Source organism: Lissotriton helveticus, chromosome 5_1 (genome assembly GCF_964261635.1).
Source record: "Lissotriton helveticus chromosome 5_1, aLisHel1.1, whole genome shotgun sequence".
Lineage (NCBI taxonomy): Eukaryota > Metazoa > Chordata > Amphibia > Caudata > Salamandridae > Lissotriton > Lissotriton helveticus.
This window is the reverse complement of record NC_136065.1, coordinates 1,337,173,717-1,337,187,411: the sequence shown is the minus strand read 5'-3', so window position 1 is coordinate 1,337,187,411 and position 13,695 is coordinate 1,337,173,717. Positions and strand designations below refer to the sequence as shown.

The following is a 13,695-nucleotide window of genomic DNA, read 5'->3' as shown; positions in this document are numbered from 1 at the left end:
AGCAACACATTTAAGCAAACACCTGCATGTGTTTGAGTATGTGAATTTGTACATACACTTGAAAGGCTTGGGGCGGAGGGAAGAACTGCAGTCATTCTTCCTTTAAGTGTAACCTGAAGTATGCATAACTTATAGAGCCACAATACATTTTGTTTAAAAAACGATAAAAGGCATGCAGAAGGAATAGATAAGTAGGTAAAGTGATGGGGGGAGGAGTTTTATTCAGACCACTCTTTCCAGTTACAACATAGATCTAAAATGCCAATCAAAGAAAACTCTTAACACTTCCACAAGTTTAAAATAAATAAAAACAAAATAGTAATGGTCTATAAGGTGTATATATTTACACTCAATGTACACCAATGTAGCTCTGTAAAGCACTCTGTTACCCACTTTGGATCTGGTAAACGCTTTACAAAAATGCAAAATAAATAAACAAACCCCCTCCATGCTACTCACATGTGGGTGAACTCCAGCAAAGGGCAGTGCACAAGGAGAATGTTAGCTCCCACTATCAACAGCAAATAATACTTTGAGTAATAATATTTCCTTCCATATACGGTCCAGACAAGAGTAACATGGTTGCAAAGACAGCAAGGCTGTCCATCCCCTTTCCTTTCGCGGCCACTGCAGTCACCAGGCAGCCGCTCCCTCTGGCTCAGCACCGCTAGCCACCTAACTGAGCATCTTGTGGCGGTCAAACACAGTCTTCCTCTGCTCCTGCACCTGCTGCTTCCACCGCTGCTGGGCGCCTTCCACTCTCTCCAGGACCGTGTTGGCCCGGGCAGTGGCATCTGCAGCAGCTGCCATTACCCGGGCTTCCTAGAATAATAAAAGACAATTAAATGTTAAAGAGTGATCAATAATAAAGCTTTGGTAGACCTGAGCTAGAGGGAAGGTTCCCTATCTAACTCCTGAGGGATATCAGGGGACATAGCAACAAGGCAGATGGGAACAGCTCTTGCACTCCTAGGCATTGCATGTGTGACAGCAAGGATTACAAATGAAGGAATCACAATCGGTATGAATGCACAGCAAACATCTTAGGGGAAAATGTAGGGTTTAGAAGCCCAATTACCCAAGCTATTTTACAGTTCCCTGCTACTCTGAAGGGAATGTGCTTCAGCTATCATGGCATGAGCAGCAGATCTTATTATTTTGCCCAAAAAATGTAATGTCAGGTTCTTCAACATTCTGTGGCAACTCAGGAATACTTTTTATTCCGCAAAAAAGAACCACAAGAAGTTCTGTCTGCAGAACAAAAAGGCAGTTGCCTTTACACACAGGGAACGATCTCTCTATTTGTTTGGGATATTGATGATTTTCTTGCTCAGATCCACCATGCCCGACATGGTGGTTCCGGGCAGGACACACATCATGCAACGGAACGACCTGCTCTAAGTAAGAGGGTATGTCTGATACATGGAACCAGTGATTCAGGTGTGCATGGACCATCAGTCAAACTACCAAACAGTGGAGGCTCTGAGGTGAAAGCCTGGCAGTGGAACTACAATTTTAACTGGATGAAACACAGATTTACAGTTCACCCTGTACGCAGAACTCTAAGTGACAACCTTAATATTTAGGTATCTATCAGCCATAATATATTCAGATGAAGTTCAGACGAACTACTAATGACAGAACTGGAAAGCTGCAGGATATGCAGGGGATCATTTTTTGAGTGATAGACTAGTTATAAGATTAAAGTAATGAACAATTACAAAAAAATTAAATATGTAGTGGAGGAGTGTGGCTCACTGATTAGAGCGGCAGACCCTGATGCAGAGGTCTGGCCCGGGACCAGGGTTCAATTCCCGACGCGGCAGGGTCCTGAGCCCAAAATGTCCACGGACTCGATAATTCTCGCCTCGGTGCCTATTCTAATCATGGGGTCCCACGCTGCAACTCTGGGCAATAGTTGCTTAATCTCCACTACGGCGGCCCACCCGCTGCGGGATGCCTGGCTTTCAGCCTGGGGATACCCAGTAGGGGTTATCTCACAGGGAAAAGCCAGGACGGGTTCCCAAGGCAAGCGCCTTGATGCCTTCGGGTGATACGTGCGCTATATAAGTCGCAATACATTTACATTTCTCTTACTCATTTAGCTTATAGTAGGTTACCCCATTAATGACAAGTCTTTTCTTTTCTTTTCATTTACTTTGCAAGTTCTTTGTGTAAATTCCTATTTACTCAGAAATGCAACCAATCTCCAAAACAGAAGTTACATTGCGCAGTGCTTAATTATTCACACCAGAACATGGGCTTCTATGGGTATTCAAAAGGGCATATTATCAAGCCCATTATCGCCGCTTTAGCTGCAGTTTCCTGCCGCTAAAGCCGTGATAATTTTAACGCCGTTTCCTGATAATATGCCCCCAAGAAAGTAACCAGCTCAGATGACCAATGCAATATAGAAAGACAGAACAGTGTTAGGCAGAAAGTGAAGAAGCGCACGACCATTTCTGGATGACAGTTTTTACATTTCCATCTGATTAGAAAGTTCCCCAGTTTCTGTTTACTTTGCACCACTATATTTGTGACCTATGCTGTGGTCAGTAGCAAGATGAAGAGGCTACAGCTATATGTGCCTTATGTAAATTAGGTAGGTAACAAAAATGTCAATCAAGGTATCACTGACCAAGACCATCACAAAATTCACATTGATATATTCAATATACCACTAGAAATCAATAAATGATGAAAGAAACATATATAAAAAAGGCAACTATGGAAAGAAAGATTAATAAAAAATAGGGGGCCCGATTCACAAAGGTAAACTTAGACGTTTGGTAAAAACTGAGACCAAACGTCTTAGTTTGCAACTTTGGGAATACACAAAGGGAATTTACTAATAGTAACTTTATGTCCACACACGAGGCAGAGATCTGCTCCGAGTGTGGATGTAAAGATAGTACTCCTAAATGCCCTTGGTGATTTCCCAAGGTCATAAACTTAGACGTTTGGTCTAAGTTTAGACCAAACGCCTAAGTATATACCTTTGTGAATCTGGCCCAATTTTTCTATACTGCAGTATCTTAAGGCTGATAATTGTTTAACCAATAAACTAATATTCCTATTTGCTTGGTGAGAAAAGCAAAGTGAAAAATACATGCGCCTGAAAAAGCAAACAAAATCATGGAGTCCAACTATATGTAAAGTAATTGCAGAGGATGGAAATATTTATAAAGTCCACAGAAATCAATTCATTGTGGTCCGCATCAAAAATGGTTTCAGGAACGTCTTTACAGCAGTATATTTCAACAACGTTTCAATCCTCCGAATGTGATGCAGTCATCATCAGGAGATGAAGAACAGTGTGAGCACGTGCAGGCGTCTAAGTCACTAAAACTCTGCTGAAAGGTAATGAAGACAGGAACCAAAGCACATGGTAAACTGGAGAACTCATTTGAATAATAATTCTAAAATATAAACTGGGTGAGCTTCAGACCTATCATTCGCAGCAGGGAAAAGGAGATGAAGCAGCTGATGAGGGGATTATATATATGTAAATCGAATCACCGAATGCAGATGCCAATGCTCGAGTACAAACACAAAAATCTAGGAGAAGTAAATACAGCAGATTCAGGCAGACCCAAGGGGATAATTCAGAGGTCCCAAATATTGGCAATAGGCCTAGTTGGAACCACCACTAAAAGGTGATACACAGCCATCTAGAGAAACTAAAAAGTACAATCCCAAATAGGAAGGTAAAAAAGGGGCTTGGGTGTAATCTGGTCCTTTTCATTAAGGGTTGCCCCCTTACTCAGTTTCTCAAAGACATTCAGCAAGGCTGTCCTATAATCACCTCAAATTATACCCACTCAAAACAGCCACTGCTGATCTTCACAGTCAATCTTAGCTTGATTTACTAAATATGCAGATTTGCCAACTACCTATTATGAAACATACACAATCTTTGGCCTTTATGCTGGACAAAAAACCGACTCTATGCAAACACACACACAAAAGTAACAATATGGCTAAAGGTGAACATTCCAAGTCAGACTTGTTCTAAAGGTAAAATTGTTATGATAAGGATTTTAAAACAGTAACTAGAATATGGCAACTCCTACTCATAGAGAGACTTAAGAGCCGTCAAATATCTCTTATGGCAACCCTACATATCACAGCTAGGCTTGAATGAATGGACAAATGAAAGATAAGATTAATAGAGAGTGAGAGTTGACCCAAGGAGTACCCAAGCAGAGTAAAAAAAAGACTTAAGACATACAGCAGTCATTCTAAACTAACCCATATCAAAAAGACTAGTTTTTAGAACTTTCCTGAAAGCCCCTCGTTACAGGTGAAACACAGGCTCAGGAAAAGAAGATTCCAAGCCTTTGAAGCCACAATAAAGAAGAAGCTCACTACCATCCTAGACGGTTTGAACCTGGGAATTTGTACCAACGGAGGATCGCATGATTCCAGTTGTAGGTGATGTGTAATAACAGAATTGATCCAAGAGATATTTAGGCCCAAGCATTATAAAAAGATTGATGGGCCAAGAGAAGGGCTTTAAACAAGGCACTTTTTCACTGTTAGCCAGTAAAGAGATTTAAGGTGGTGAGAGACAGATGCTTGTACATGGAACTTCAAGATAAGCAGAGCAGCAGCATTTTGAACCGTCTGTGAACAGCTAATTAACATATAAGGTAAGTTGAGGTAAAGAATGTTGACATACTCCAGCTGAGGCATAATCAAGGCATAGTTCGTGGTTTTGCATGTCACTATCTGAAGGAAATCTAACATTTCCTTGAGGGAATGGAGCAGTGCAAAGCACGTTAGCCACTGACAGGGCTTGAGGACAGAAAGACATCAGGTTGATAAATGTACCCCCAGATTCCCCACCACCATGGCAAGTTGTGGTGAAGGTAGAGGGTCTGCATGCCAACATTTTTCAAACAAATTTCCCTTATCATAAAAAAGAGTAAAATTTCTTGTTGCATTTAGGATAATTTGTCCTCATCCAGTCGAGAACCTTAGATAAACAAGTTTTAAAAGTGACCTGAGTGCTGGCCGATAATTGGTCAATAGAGAGAAACAGTTGTGTGTTGTCTGCGCAACAAACAACATCAAGCCAATGGATTAAATCAGGGAGGCGAAAGTGGTAATTTACATGTTAAACAGAGTTGGGGATTAATCAAGAGCCTTGAGGCATCCCATAGTGCACAATTTTACCCCCTGAAGAGTACTGGCCAATGAACAGCGAGTCCTCTATCCTCCAGGAAGAACTTGGTACAGTTAAGTGTGGGATCACACCCACCCACATAGAGCAGCTATTGAAGGAGATACAGTATTGAATGCTGCCAACAAATACAACAGGATGAGGGCACTCTTGTCCTGGGCCAGTGCAATTTTGATGGCATCCAACACTTCTAATAGAGCTGATGATTGTTCCACTCCAGAGAATCAGAATGTTGACAATACGTCAGTTTTTTTTAACCATTTTGGTTAGTCAACATGTGAAATAAGCATGAAATTAGAGAGAATGGCAGGGTCCGTAATAGGTTTTTTGTGGAGTCTGACAACCCGCTCCTGTTTTCAGGCTCGGGGATATGTGGTTGAGACCAAACAGTTGCAAATAGCTTGTTAAAACAGGTTACTATGGCTGACATCGCAAGAATAGAAGGCGGATAGGGATTAGAAGGGGAGCCCCAACTTGCAAGTGAGGATTTCGATGGAGATGGGACTACATTTGTGAAGAAAGTTAGCTGACGAGTGTGGGGCAAAGGAAGAAACTGTCTCCCTCCAAATATCCTACTTTTTTATTTAGAAATCCATAGGAGCAAAGACAGTCTGAGATTTTAAGAATCTTAGGTTCAAAATACACCAAAAACATTTGCAAAGTTCAGGCGAAGAGGGAACTTCAGGATTTTACACTGAGCATTTTTTTGCTGGTCAATTTTTTGGGCAAAAAAGGAGGACTGTACTGCTTTCATTCGCTTACGGTAACTCTTATGAGCCAATATGTATGTAAACTTCTGTATATTTGTGGAGCCAGTTGTATTCCAACTACTTGCACACCCTTTTTTCTTTAACAAGGTCCAGTGAGAACCAAGGGGCTGAAGGATTTCCTAGGGGCGTGGTTCTCTGCGGTAGAACCTAACCACTTGTTGACCTTCTCCCAGTCCTCATCCATAGAATTCAAGACTTAGGTCCGATTCAGGCAAAACTACAGAAAGTTCAACGCAATCAATTGTGCTTCAAGCGTGAAAATCCATTTTTCTACATTTTTCTAATGACTTATCTCTAAGTGGTTTAGCTGCAAATAACCAGCTAAATGGGATAAGGCCATTGTGCAACCAAGTAAGCTCCATAGGAGCATCAACAAAAAGAGCAGAATTGCAGAAGATCAAAAAAATAGTATGACCTACCTTATGCGTGGGAGCCACCACAAACTGATGCAAATTAAAAGATGTCAAAATATCAAGCAGGGAGTGTCATTCCCACAATCAACATGAAGATTCAAATCATCCTGAACTGATAAATTAGAATACCGAAGGCAGTAAAGGGGGAAAGCCTCATTCAGTGAATTTATAAACTAAACTGCGGAGAACCAAAAAATGTACTCCTGAAAAAGACACCTAGGGAGAATGTGAGAGGCAGAAGACTATTCATTCTGCCACTCTCTGTTTCTCCAAGTGAATGGTGGAACACTGAAATGAGTTGCAAAAGATGACAGCTATTCTTCCTCCTATCTTATCCTCTGTATCCTGATGATGGATAAACATTTCCCAGCGGCATAGGCATTGCATATTGGGATTAGATGTGTGGCTAAGCAGAAAAATTACATCCACCTTAGACTCCACAAGGAAGTTAAAAATGTGTAGGGCATAGTTGGGTAGTGAGCACACATTAACCAGACAGGCCCTAAAAGCCTTGAGACAACTACGTGGCTTGACCTCCTTGTAGTCTGTCGAACAAACAATTACTAGAAAATTTGAATGGCTGTATGAATGACAGACGCAGCAAGAAAAAGGGCCATTACAACAGTCGGCTAGTTGTTTGGCGTTGCAGTTCCCCATGGGTTTCAACTTAAAAATCTCCTCGAGAGAAAGAGAAAATCTACTATGCTGATCTGTCCCAAAACGGCAGCCTGACTGATGCTGATAGTGGCACGAACGCAGAAGGCTTTGCTTTTGACCCGCCGAATGCACGCCCATGCCACAGCCTTACTTAATGAGGAAAATCAGCATCCAGGCTGGAAACGTTTTAGAATCCAATGCTCTAATATTATTTGATGTGGTGTGTATACGCACACACACATACCAACCAGTGGCAATCAACAGTGGGTAGTTATAGTTAGGTCTGCGCTTCCATAGGAAAAACATTTTTTGGTTTGCTAATAACTTTTGGTCCGTTTAACAAATCTTCATGAAACGTTCCGAAGACAGTTCTCCTGCCTCAGAACCTTCCTGGAAAATGTTGGGGTGATATGTGAAGCGGGTGCTGAGAAAAAAGGAGGATCCAAAAATCACATTTTGCATTTTGTGCAGAATTGTTGGAATGCGATACCGCAAAAACTGCTGAACAGAATGTCACCGAATTTGGCAAGAAAGAATGCTTTTTTTTTATTTGGTGCAAATCTGTTCAGTAGTTTAGGAGAAATTAAGGTACAAAAACATTTGCATGTCTGGATGGTTGGGTTTGAGGGACTCTTGTGAGTCTCGCAAGCTCAACTTTAAAAAAGAGTGTGTTCTGGCCAGGGTGGGGGTGTTCCCGTTGAGCCACCTCGCTCCCACGAGAGTGAGTGCTCTGATTTGCAGGCCGCAACATGATAGAAAATGTTGCAGCAGTCATTACAGGACACCAGAGAGCCTGCCATTTTATACAAAGGGGAGGGAGCAACTGGGTCCCCTCCCAGACTTCTAAAAAACCTAGATCCCCATCCCGGGGCCAAATAAATTAAGGGGAGAGGGGTAAACACCCACCTGTCCCTGGGCCAGCATATGGCCCTAGAGACCGCATCCAGCGAAGATGTTTTTTTCCATTGGGAGGGGGAGCGCACCTGCCCCTAGGCCCTTGGATCTCACCTCGTGGGCCAAGACATATGTAAAGGGGAGGAGGGAGTGTGGCCCCCTCCTAGAGCCTCCATGAGGTCCAGGGCAAAAACATATATGAAAAGGGAGGGGGTCTGGAATACCTTCCCAAGTCTCCACAGGCCCCAGGGACCCCATTACTCTTGCGAAGTAACAAATAAAGAGGAGGGCCGTGTGTCCTCCTCTCTATATGGGCACCAGGACCTCATCCCCCAAGGCACAATACGTGACAGTGGCCAGATGAGCCTAATTCTGAGGGACAGTGTTTCCCTGCCTGGGAGAGTGTGGGCATACCCCGCCTGCACTCTCCAAGGCAGGGAACTCATCTTTTCTCCTACCCGTCAGCAGGAGTACAAAATTAAATGAGACCAAAAGAAAGGTGCCAGCTCCGGCAATGGTGTTGGCTTGGAAGACGACTGCAGCAGCGGGGCACTGGTAATTACCTCACATATTACATCACTACGTGTTCTATAACATCATTAATGACATCACTGCAACATGTGAAATTTCATCATTGATGACAACATTGTGCATTGGGGCAAGAGTTATAGTTCCTTTAGGGCACGAGTTGTAGTTACTTGAGATAACTACAACTGGTGAATTTCAGTGTTTCTTTATTTTTATTTAAAACGTTACTTTGTCACTGAAATTATCTTCTAACTTTAACGTTACCTCAACCTTTGTTTTCTTCAGTGACAATATATAATTATCTATATATGTTTATATACACTATGAAATATACAGTACAATATACATACACACACACGCACCTTTTTTGGCTATACATCGTAGTATATCTCAACTCATATTTACAATACTATACTTGTTTTGTTTCTTCTGAAATCCGATCCTTTGTAAAGTGTTCATTTGCCTCTTTTGTGACATACCATAATGACAAATAAAAAATGCAGGAATAAAATGCTGCACTATCAGACAGGAGCTGTCCTGTAGGTCCATTTCTCACAAAGGACATAATTGCATAATTAAATCAGATATAAACTTTGGGGGTGGCAATCAACACAATAATTGCCAATGGATCATGCAAAGTGCACATGACACGTTTAGCCAAGAAGCGGCTGGTAACTCAGGGTGATATAGTCAAGACCCTTGCCAATTCAGGGTCCATAGCAAGCAGGTGACAGCATTTTGCTTGCGCTCTTGTGTAGGCTAAACTTGAAAGTTCTATCACCACCATGAAATGCAATCACTGTTTATAGACCAGAAAATTAAATACTTTCTTGCGGAGTTGAGGCACCTAGATATCAGGATTGCGATTAAGGGAAAAGTCCCCAAAAGGAAGTAGCCAACAAACCTAATAGTCCATCTGTTACAACCAATCAATACATTCTTTAGGTTAGAATAAGGACCATCTCCCATTTCTAGCACTCCAATATTCACTGAACATAAATAGGGAATATTTTTGTGGTCTCTCCAGACAGTAGTTGCCTGCACAGCCTCTTTGAAAGAATGCCACAACTGCATAAAAGCCTCTTTAATTGCAGAGTGCTGTGTATAGATTGCGTTTGTTCAGAAATAGAGAGGGTTCTGGAGTAATAGGTCACCTGGTGTAATTCTTCTGTTATAGGATCCCTCTGCGACACTATAGCAACAATAGTAAATGTATAATTGCCTGCTTCGACAATGAAAGACATCTGCTTATTAGCATGTCTGAGAATAGAAGCTGCAGTTAATGCCCTCTTTAAAGTCTGGAAAGCTTCTTCCTGTTCTTTCTCTCAGATAAAATGGAGTGCCTTTGGAATAAGCACAGTAATCAGTGACTCAACTGTCAAGAAATATTTATTATATATGTAATAAGGTTGGTAAAGCTTAATAACTTTTTACTCATTTGACTGATAGGGCAGCTGCCCAATGTAGGAGAGCTCGCACATTTTCCATGTCCAGGCGTATGCACTTCCCTACCACCCTGGCATTTGAAATCCTAGAAAGATGCCTATCATTGCATGATTGGTGGATACAATACTACTGTATTTGATGAATATCCTATGTTACTCGTGGTATATCCACAAATTACCATTTATTTTACAGTGATATTTGATTTCAGGATTCCCTGTACAGGGATTTTCTTGTCGCAACTCAATTAAATATTGAAAAAAAACTGCACTAAAAACAGTTGTTTTATTTTTTAATGAGGGGCAGGGCATCGATGTTTCCTCATATCTTTTTGATTTTTCCTCGTATGTTTTCTGCATAGTCAATAGTCACTGTTGGATATTGGCACAAAAAATATAAGGGCCCCTGCAGGGGAGGTGGAATGGTAAATAAACCCATTATGTAAATGTAAATGTAGTATACTTGTAAAGCGCACAGCTGCCCCAGCAACGGGGCGTCCTGGCGCTGTATAACTCTGGGGAACCCGTCCTGGCTTTCCCTGTGGGATGGTCCCTTGCTGGGAGTCCCCAAGGTGGAGCCAGGCATCCCCGGAATTGTTGAGGCCGTTGTGGAGATTAGGCAAGCTAATGCCCAGAGTTGCCGAGTGGAACTCCTGATTAGAGTAAGCACCGAAGCGAGAATTATCGAATCCGCTGACCAAGGTCCACGACCCTGCCGCGTCGGGAATTGAACCCTGGTCCCAGGCTGACTTCTGCTCTCAGGCCTGCCGCCTCTAACCAGTGAGCCACACTACTCCACTTGTTATCCAGATTCTAATGGAATGTATTCTTTCACTGTTAAGGGCTAATTCTCCCAGGTATTAATGCTATGACACAGTCATATAAGTAATGTAGCTAAAGTGCCTGTGCTCCATTATGACTAAATACAGCTTTTCGGAGATCTTTGTCTATTATGTAGCAAAATTACTGATTTCCCTCTTTACCAAGAGAGTGTATATATATTCTGGGAAGTATTTACTTCTTTTCAGCAAAAACAGTGGTTCTTCTATTATTCCAAACTTTGAGCTCGAATTTTGCAGTCAATCCTTGGATTATGTTGTCTAAGTCAAGAGGTTCAAAGAATTATGGAAAAGCTGTATCATTAATGTCAAATACCAAACCTCTAAATAGCCAGACTGAGTTGAACTGATTACAGCTTTTATTGATTCTGCACAGGGTTTTGGGGTAGCAGGGAAGTGGCGCACGTGCAGGTAACCTTGTCAGGTGCTGACAGAATGAAGAACAAAAGCATGTGGTGCTTCCAGGTTAGAGGTGGACCCAAAACCCCTGAATGAGGAAAGAGCCGAAAGCCATTTGCCAAACAAACATGAACAAATCCTGGGCACACGTACAGACTTAAAGGTTAATACAATTTTTAACAGATAATACAAATGACACCGCTGGTTTTCTTAAGTGATGTTTTATGTGAAGATGTTCATGAAGAATACAAAAGGCCAGCCGACACGTGTTTTGTCAACAGGTCAATGCCTGTGACTCTTCAGGGCTTGAAAGGCGTAGTACGGAAATTGAAGGACCGGTGATAATTCCAACCCGGTTAGCGGGTTTCTCGACAGCCGTAATGTAGCCGTCTGGTAATGAGGAGTATGACACGGGCGGATACGTCCGTTTGGAGTAGAGCCTGGAAGTGCAGGGTCCACGTCGTTGCTCGTCTCTCGCCGATGGAGTGTATTGGATACGTGTGCCCAGGATTTGTTCATGATTACTGCTTTAGTTGCTTTGCACACTACTCCTGGTGTGACAACCATTGCGTCGATTCCTTGGATTTCTTGTGGTCTGACTGTATCTTGTATAGGAAAATCATTTCTTTGTTACCTTCGAAGCTGTGAAACATCCAAATGCTTCTGAGTCAATATGGGTACAGCTATTTAAAGGTTTATTAGCTATTGACAGGATCCCATCTATGTAAAAGTGAGCTTTCATGTCGACTTCTTTGCACCTCGCTGCTTTTCACGTTTATGGTTTTCTTGCTGGGCATCAATCTGTGGAGTTACAATTATGAGTAGAGTCCTGAATAATTTACCACAAGTTATCAGGTACTCTACTGTTCATGCCCATATTGATGTGAGGAGCTGAGTTCAAAACTACTCCACTGCTTATGGCTTATGTAGCCATACTGGCTTCGCTATGAGGCACGCTGCTAAAGGCCTCCGCAATTTCCCAATTTCTGATACCAGGGATGCACTCCAGGAGAAGCTCTGGGATGACCTGCAGGACACGGATCAACCCCCTTTAGACTCCCTATGAATCCCCCCTCCTTATTACAATAGTCACCTGTCGGAAACCAAGACAATACCACTGCATGTGATCTGACTCTAAAACCCCAGGGATGCCCTCCTTGGCCGCAGCCCTCATGCCACTAGCTCTGCCATACTGAGCGAGTGCAAGGTCTTCCTCTTTGTTATCAACTGCAGTTGGAAGTAGTCTTATTATATGGCACTTCATTTTATTTGCAGCAAATTGTCTGTAACCAAAGACATTCCCAACTGTATCTGCAAATGCTGTCAGTGAAATTATGTTGATCCTGCTTCTGTATAACTCACTTCTATACAGTTCAAGATGTTGTACGCTGTTAAGTTATGTAATCACATTATCCTGGATATGTAATATGTCATGTAACTAACAGGGTGTTCATGATATGTGTGGAAAAAAAAATACCAATAAAAATAATTTACAAAAAATGAGGTACATTGGTAGTGCCAGTAGAGGGAAACACTAGCTAATGTATCCCATTTCATAAGAATGTTTATTCTCGACTGCTGGTTTCTAGTTCAGTTTGGATCTTTGAGATGGCTCGCAGCATAATATGTAGGGGATTGTCAGCAGGATCCATCATGGGTTGGATAGATGGCCTGGCAAACTGTCAAGTACTGAGAGTAAGGGAAAAGTCCCCAAAAAGAAGTAGTTGGCAGTTTCAATTGTCCACCTCCTTCAACCAAGGTAGTGAATGCAATACATGTTGAAACCTGGTTTCAGCAGTAAGAACGGTGGCACTGCTGAGATGGAGTAAGGCAGCACTCTGAAAGTAGGTAAAGAAATGGAGTAAGAAGGAGGTAACGGTGCACAGAGTCTGGCAGACTGCACACATGAGAAACCCAGGGAATCAGAGGTAAGAGTAGATGATGAATCTGAGTTAAGGAACAGAGAACCCAAAAAAGAAAAAAATAACAAAAGGAAAACAAAGTTAAAGGAAACAGATGCAGACTGTGTGAAGGTTATGTCCTCCACACCCTGACTGAGCTTGTACCACCTGCCATATCCAAATCAGGACCTTAGGGCCATATGTATCAAGCAAATTCGCATACGCCGAAATTCGCAGAATTTCGGCGTTTGTGAATGCGAATTTGCAAAATGGTATGTATTAAGGAAAATCTGGTGCAAAATAAGGAATCGCAAAATTTGAGATTCCTTATTTTGCAATTGCATTTAAGGAATCGCAGATTTTGCGATTCCTTAAATGCAATGTATGAAGCAAAAAAAATGCAAATTTTCCTTAAGGAATCGCAAATTACCACCAACTTCAAGTTGGTGGTAATTTGCAAATTCCTTGAAAAATGCATTTTTCAAAGTGCCATGTGGCGCACATACATGCCCATGCTTATTTCAGGGGTGCAACAGGGTGCCCTTTGGACACCCCTGCACCCTTGAAATTATTCTCAATTTGCGATCCTCAAATTGCGAATCGCAAATTGAGAATAACTTCCCATTCATTCCTATGGGCCTCCTGGCCCATAGAAATTAATGGGAAA

The 13,695-nt window shown here is 42.0% G+C and overlaps 1 protein-coding gene across 2 annotated transcripts in view; it reads right to left on the bottom strand.

The window, feature by feature from the left end:
• Window positions 1–211: 211 nt before the first annotated feature.
• The window catches only part of TMEM9 (transmembrane protein 9), a 245,839-nt gene continuing 232,355 nt past the window's right edge, over window positions 212–13,695 (bottom strand). For both annotated transcript variants that reach the window (XM_078641248.1, XM_078641247.1), the window contains exon 6: window positions 212–822. In XM_078641248.1, coding sequence (XP_078497374.1) covers window positions 676–822 — 147 coding nt within the window. In that variant the 3' untranslated portion in view covers window positions 212–675. The remainder of the gene's footprint in view (window positions 823–13,695) is intronic.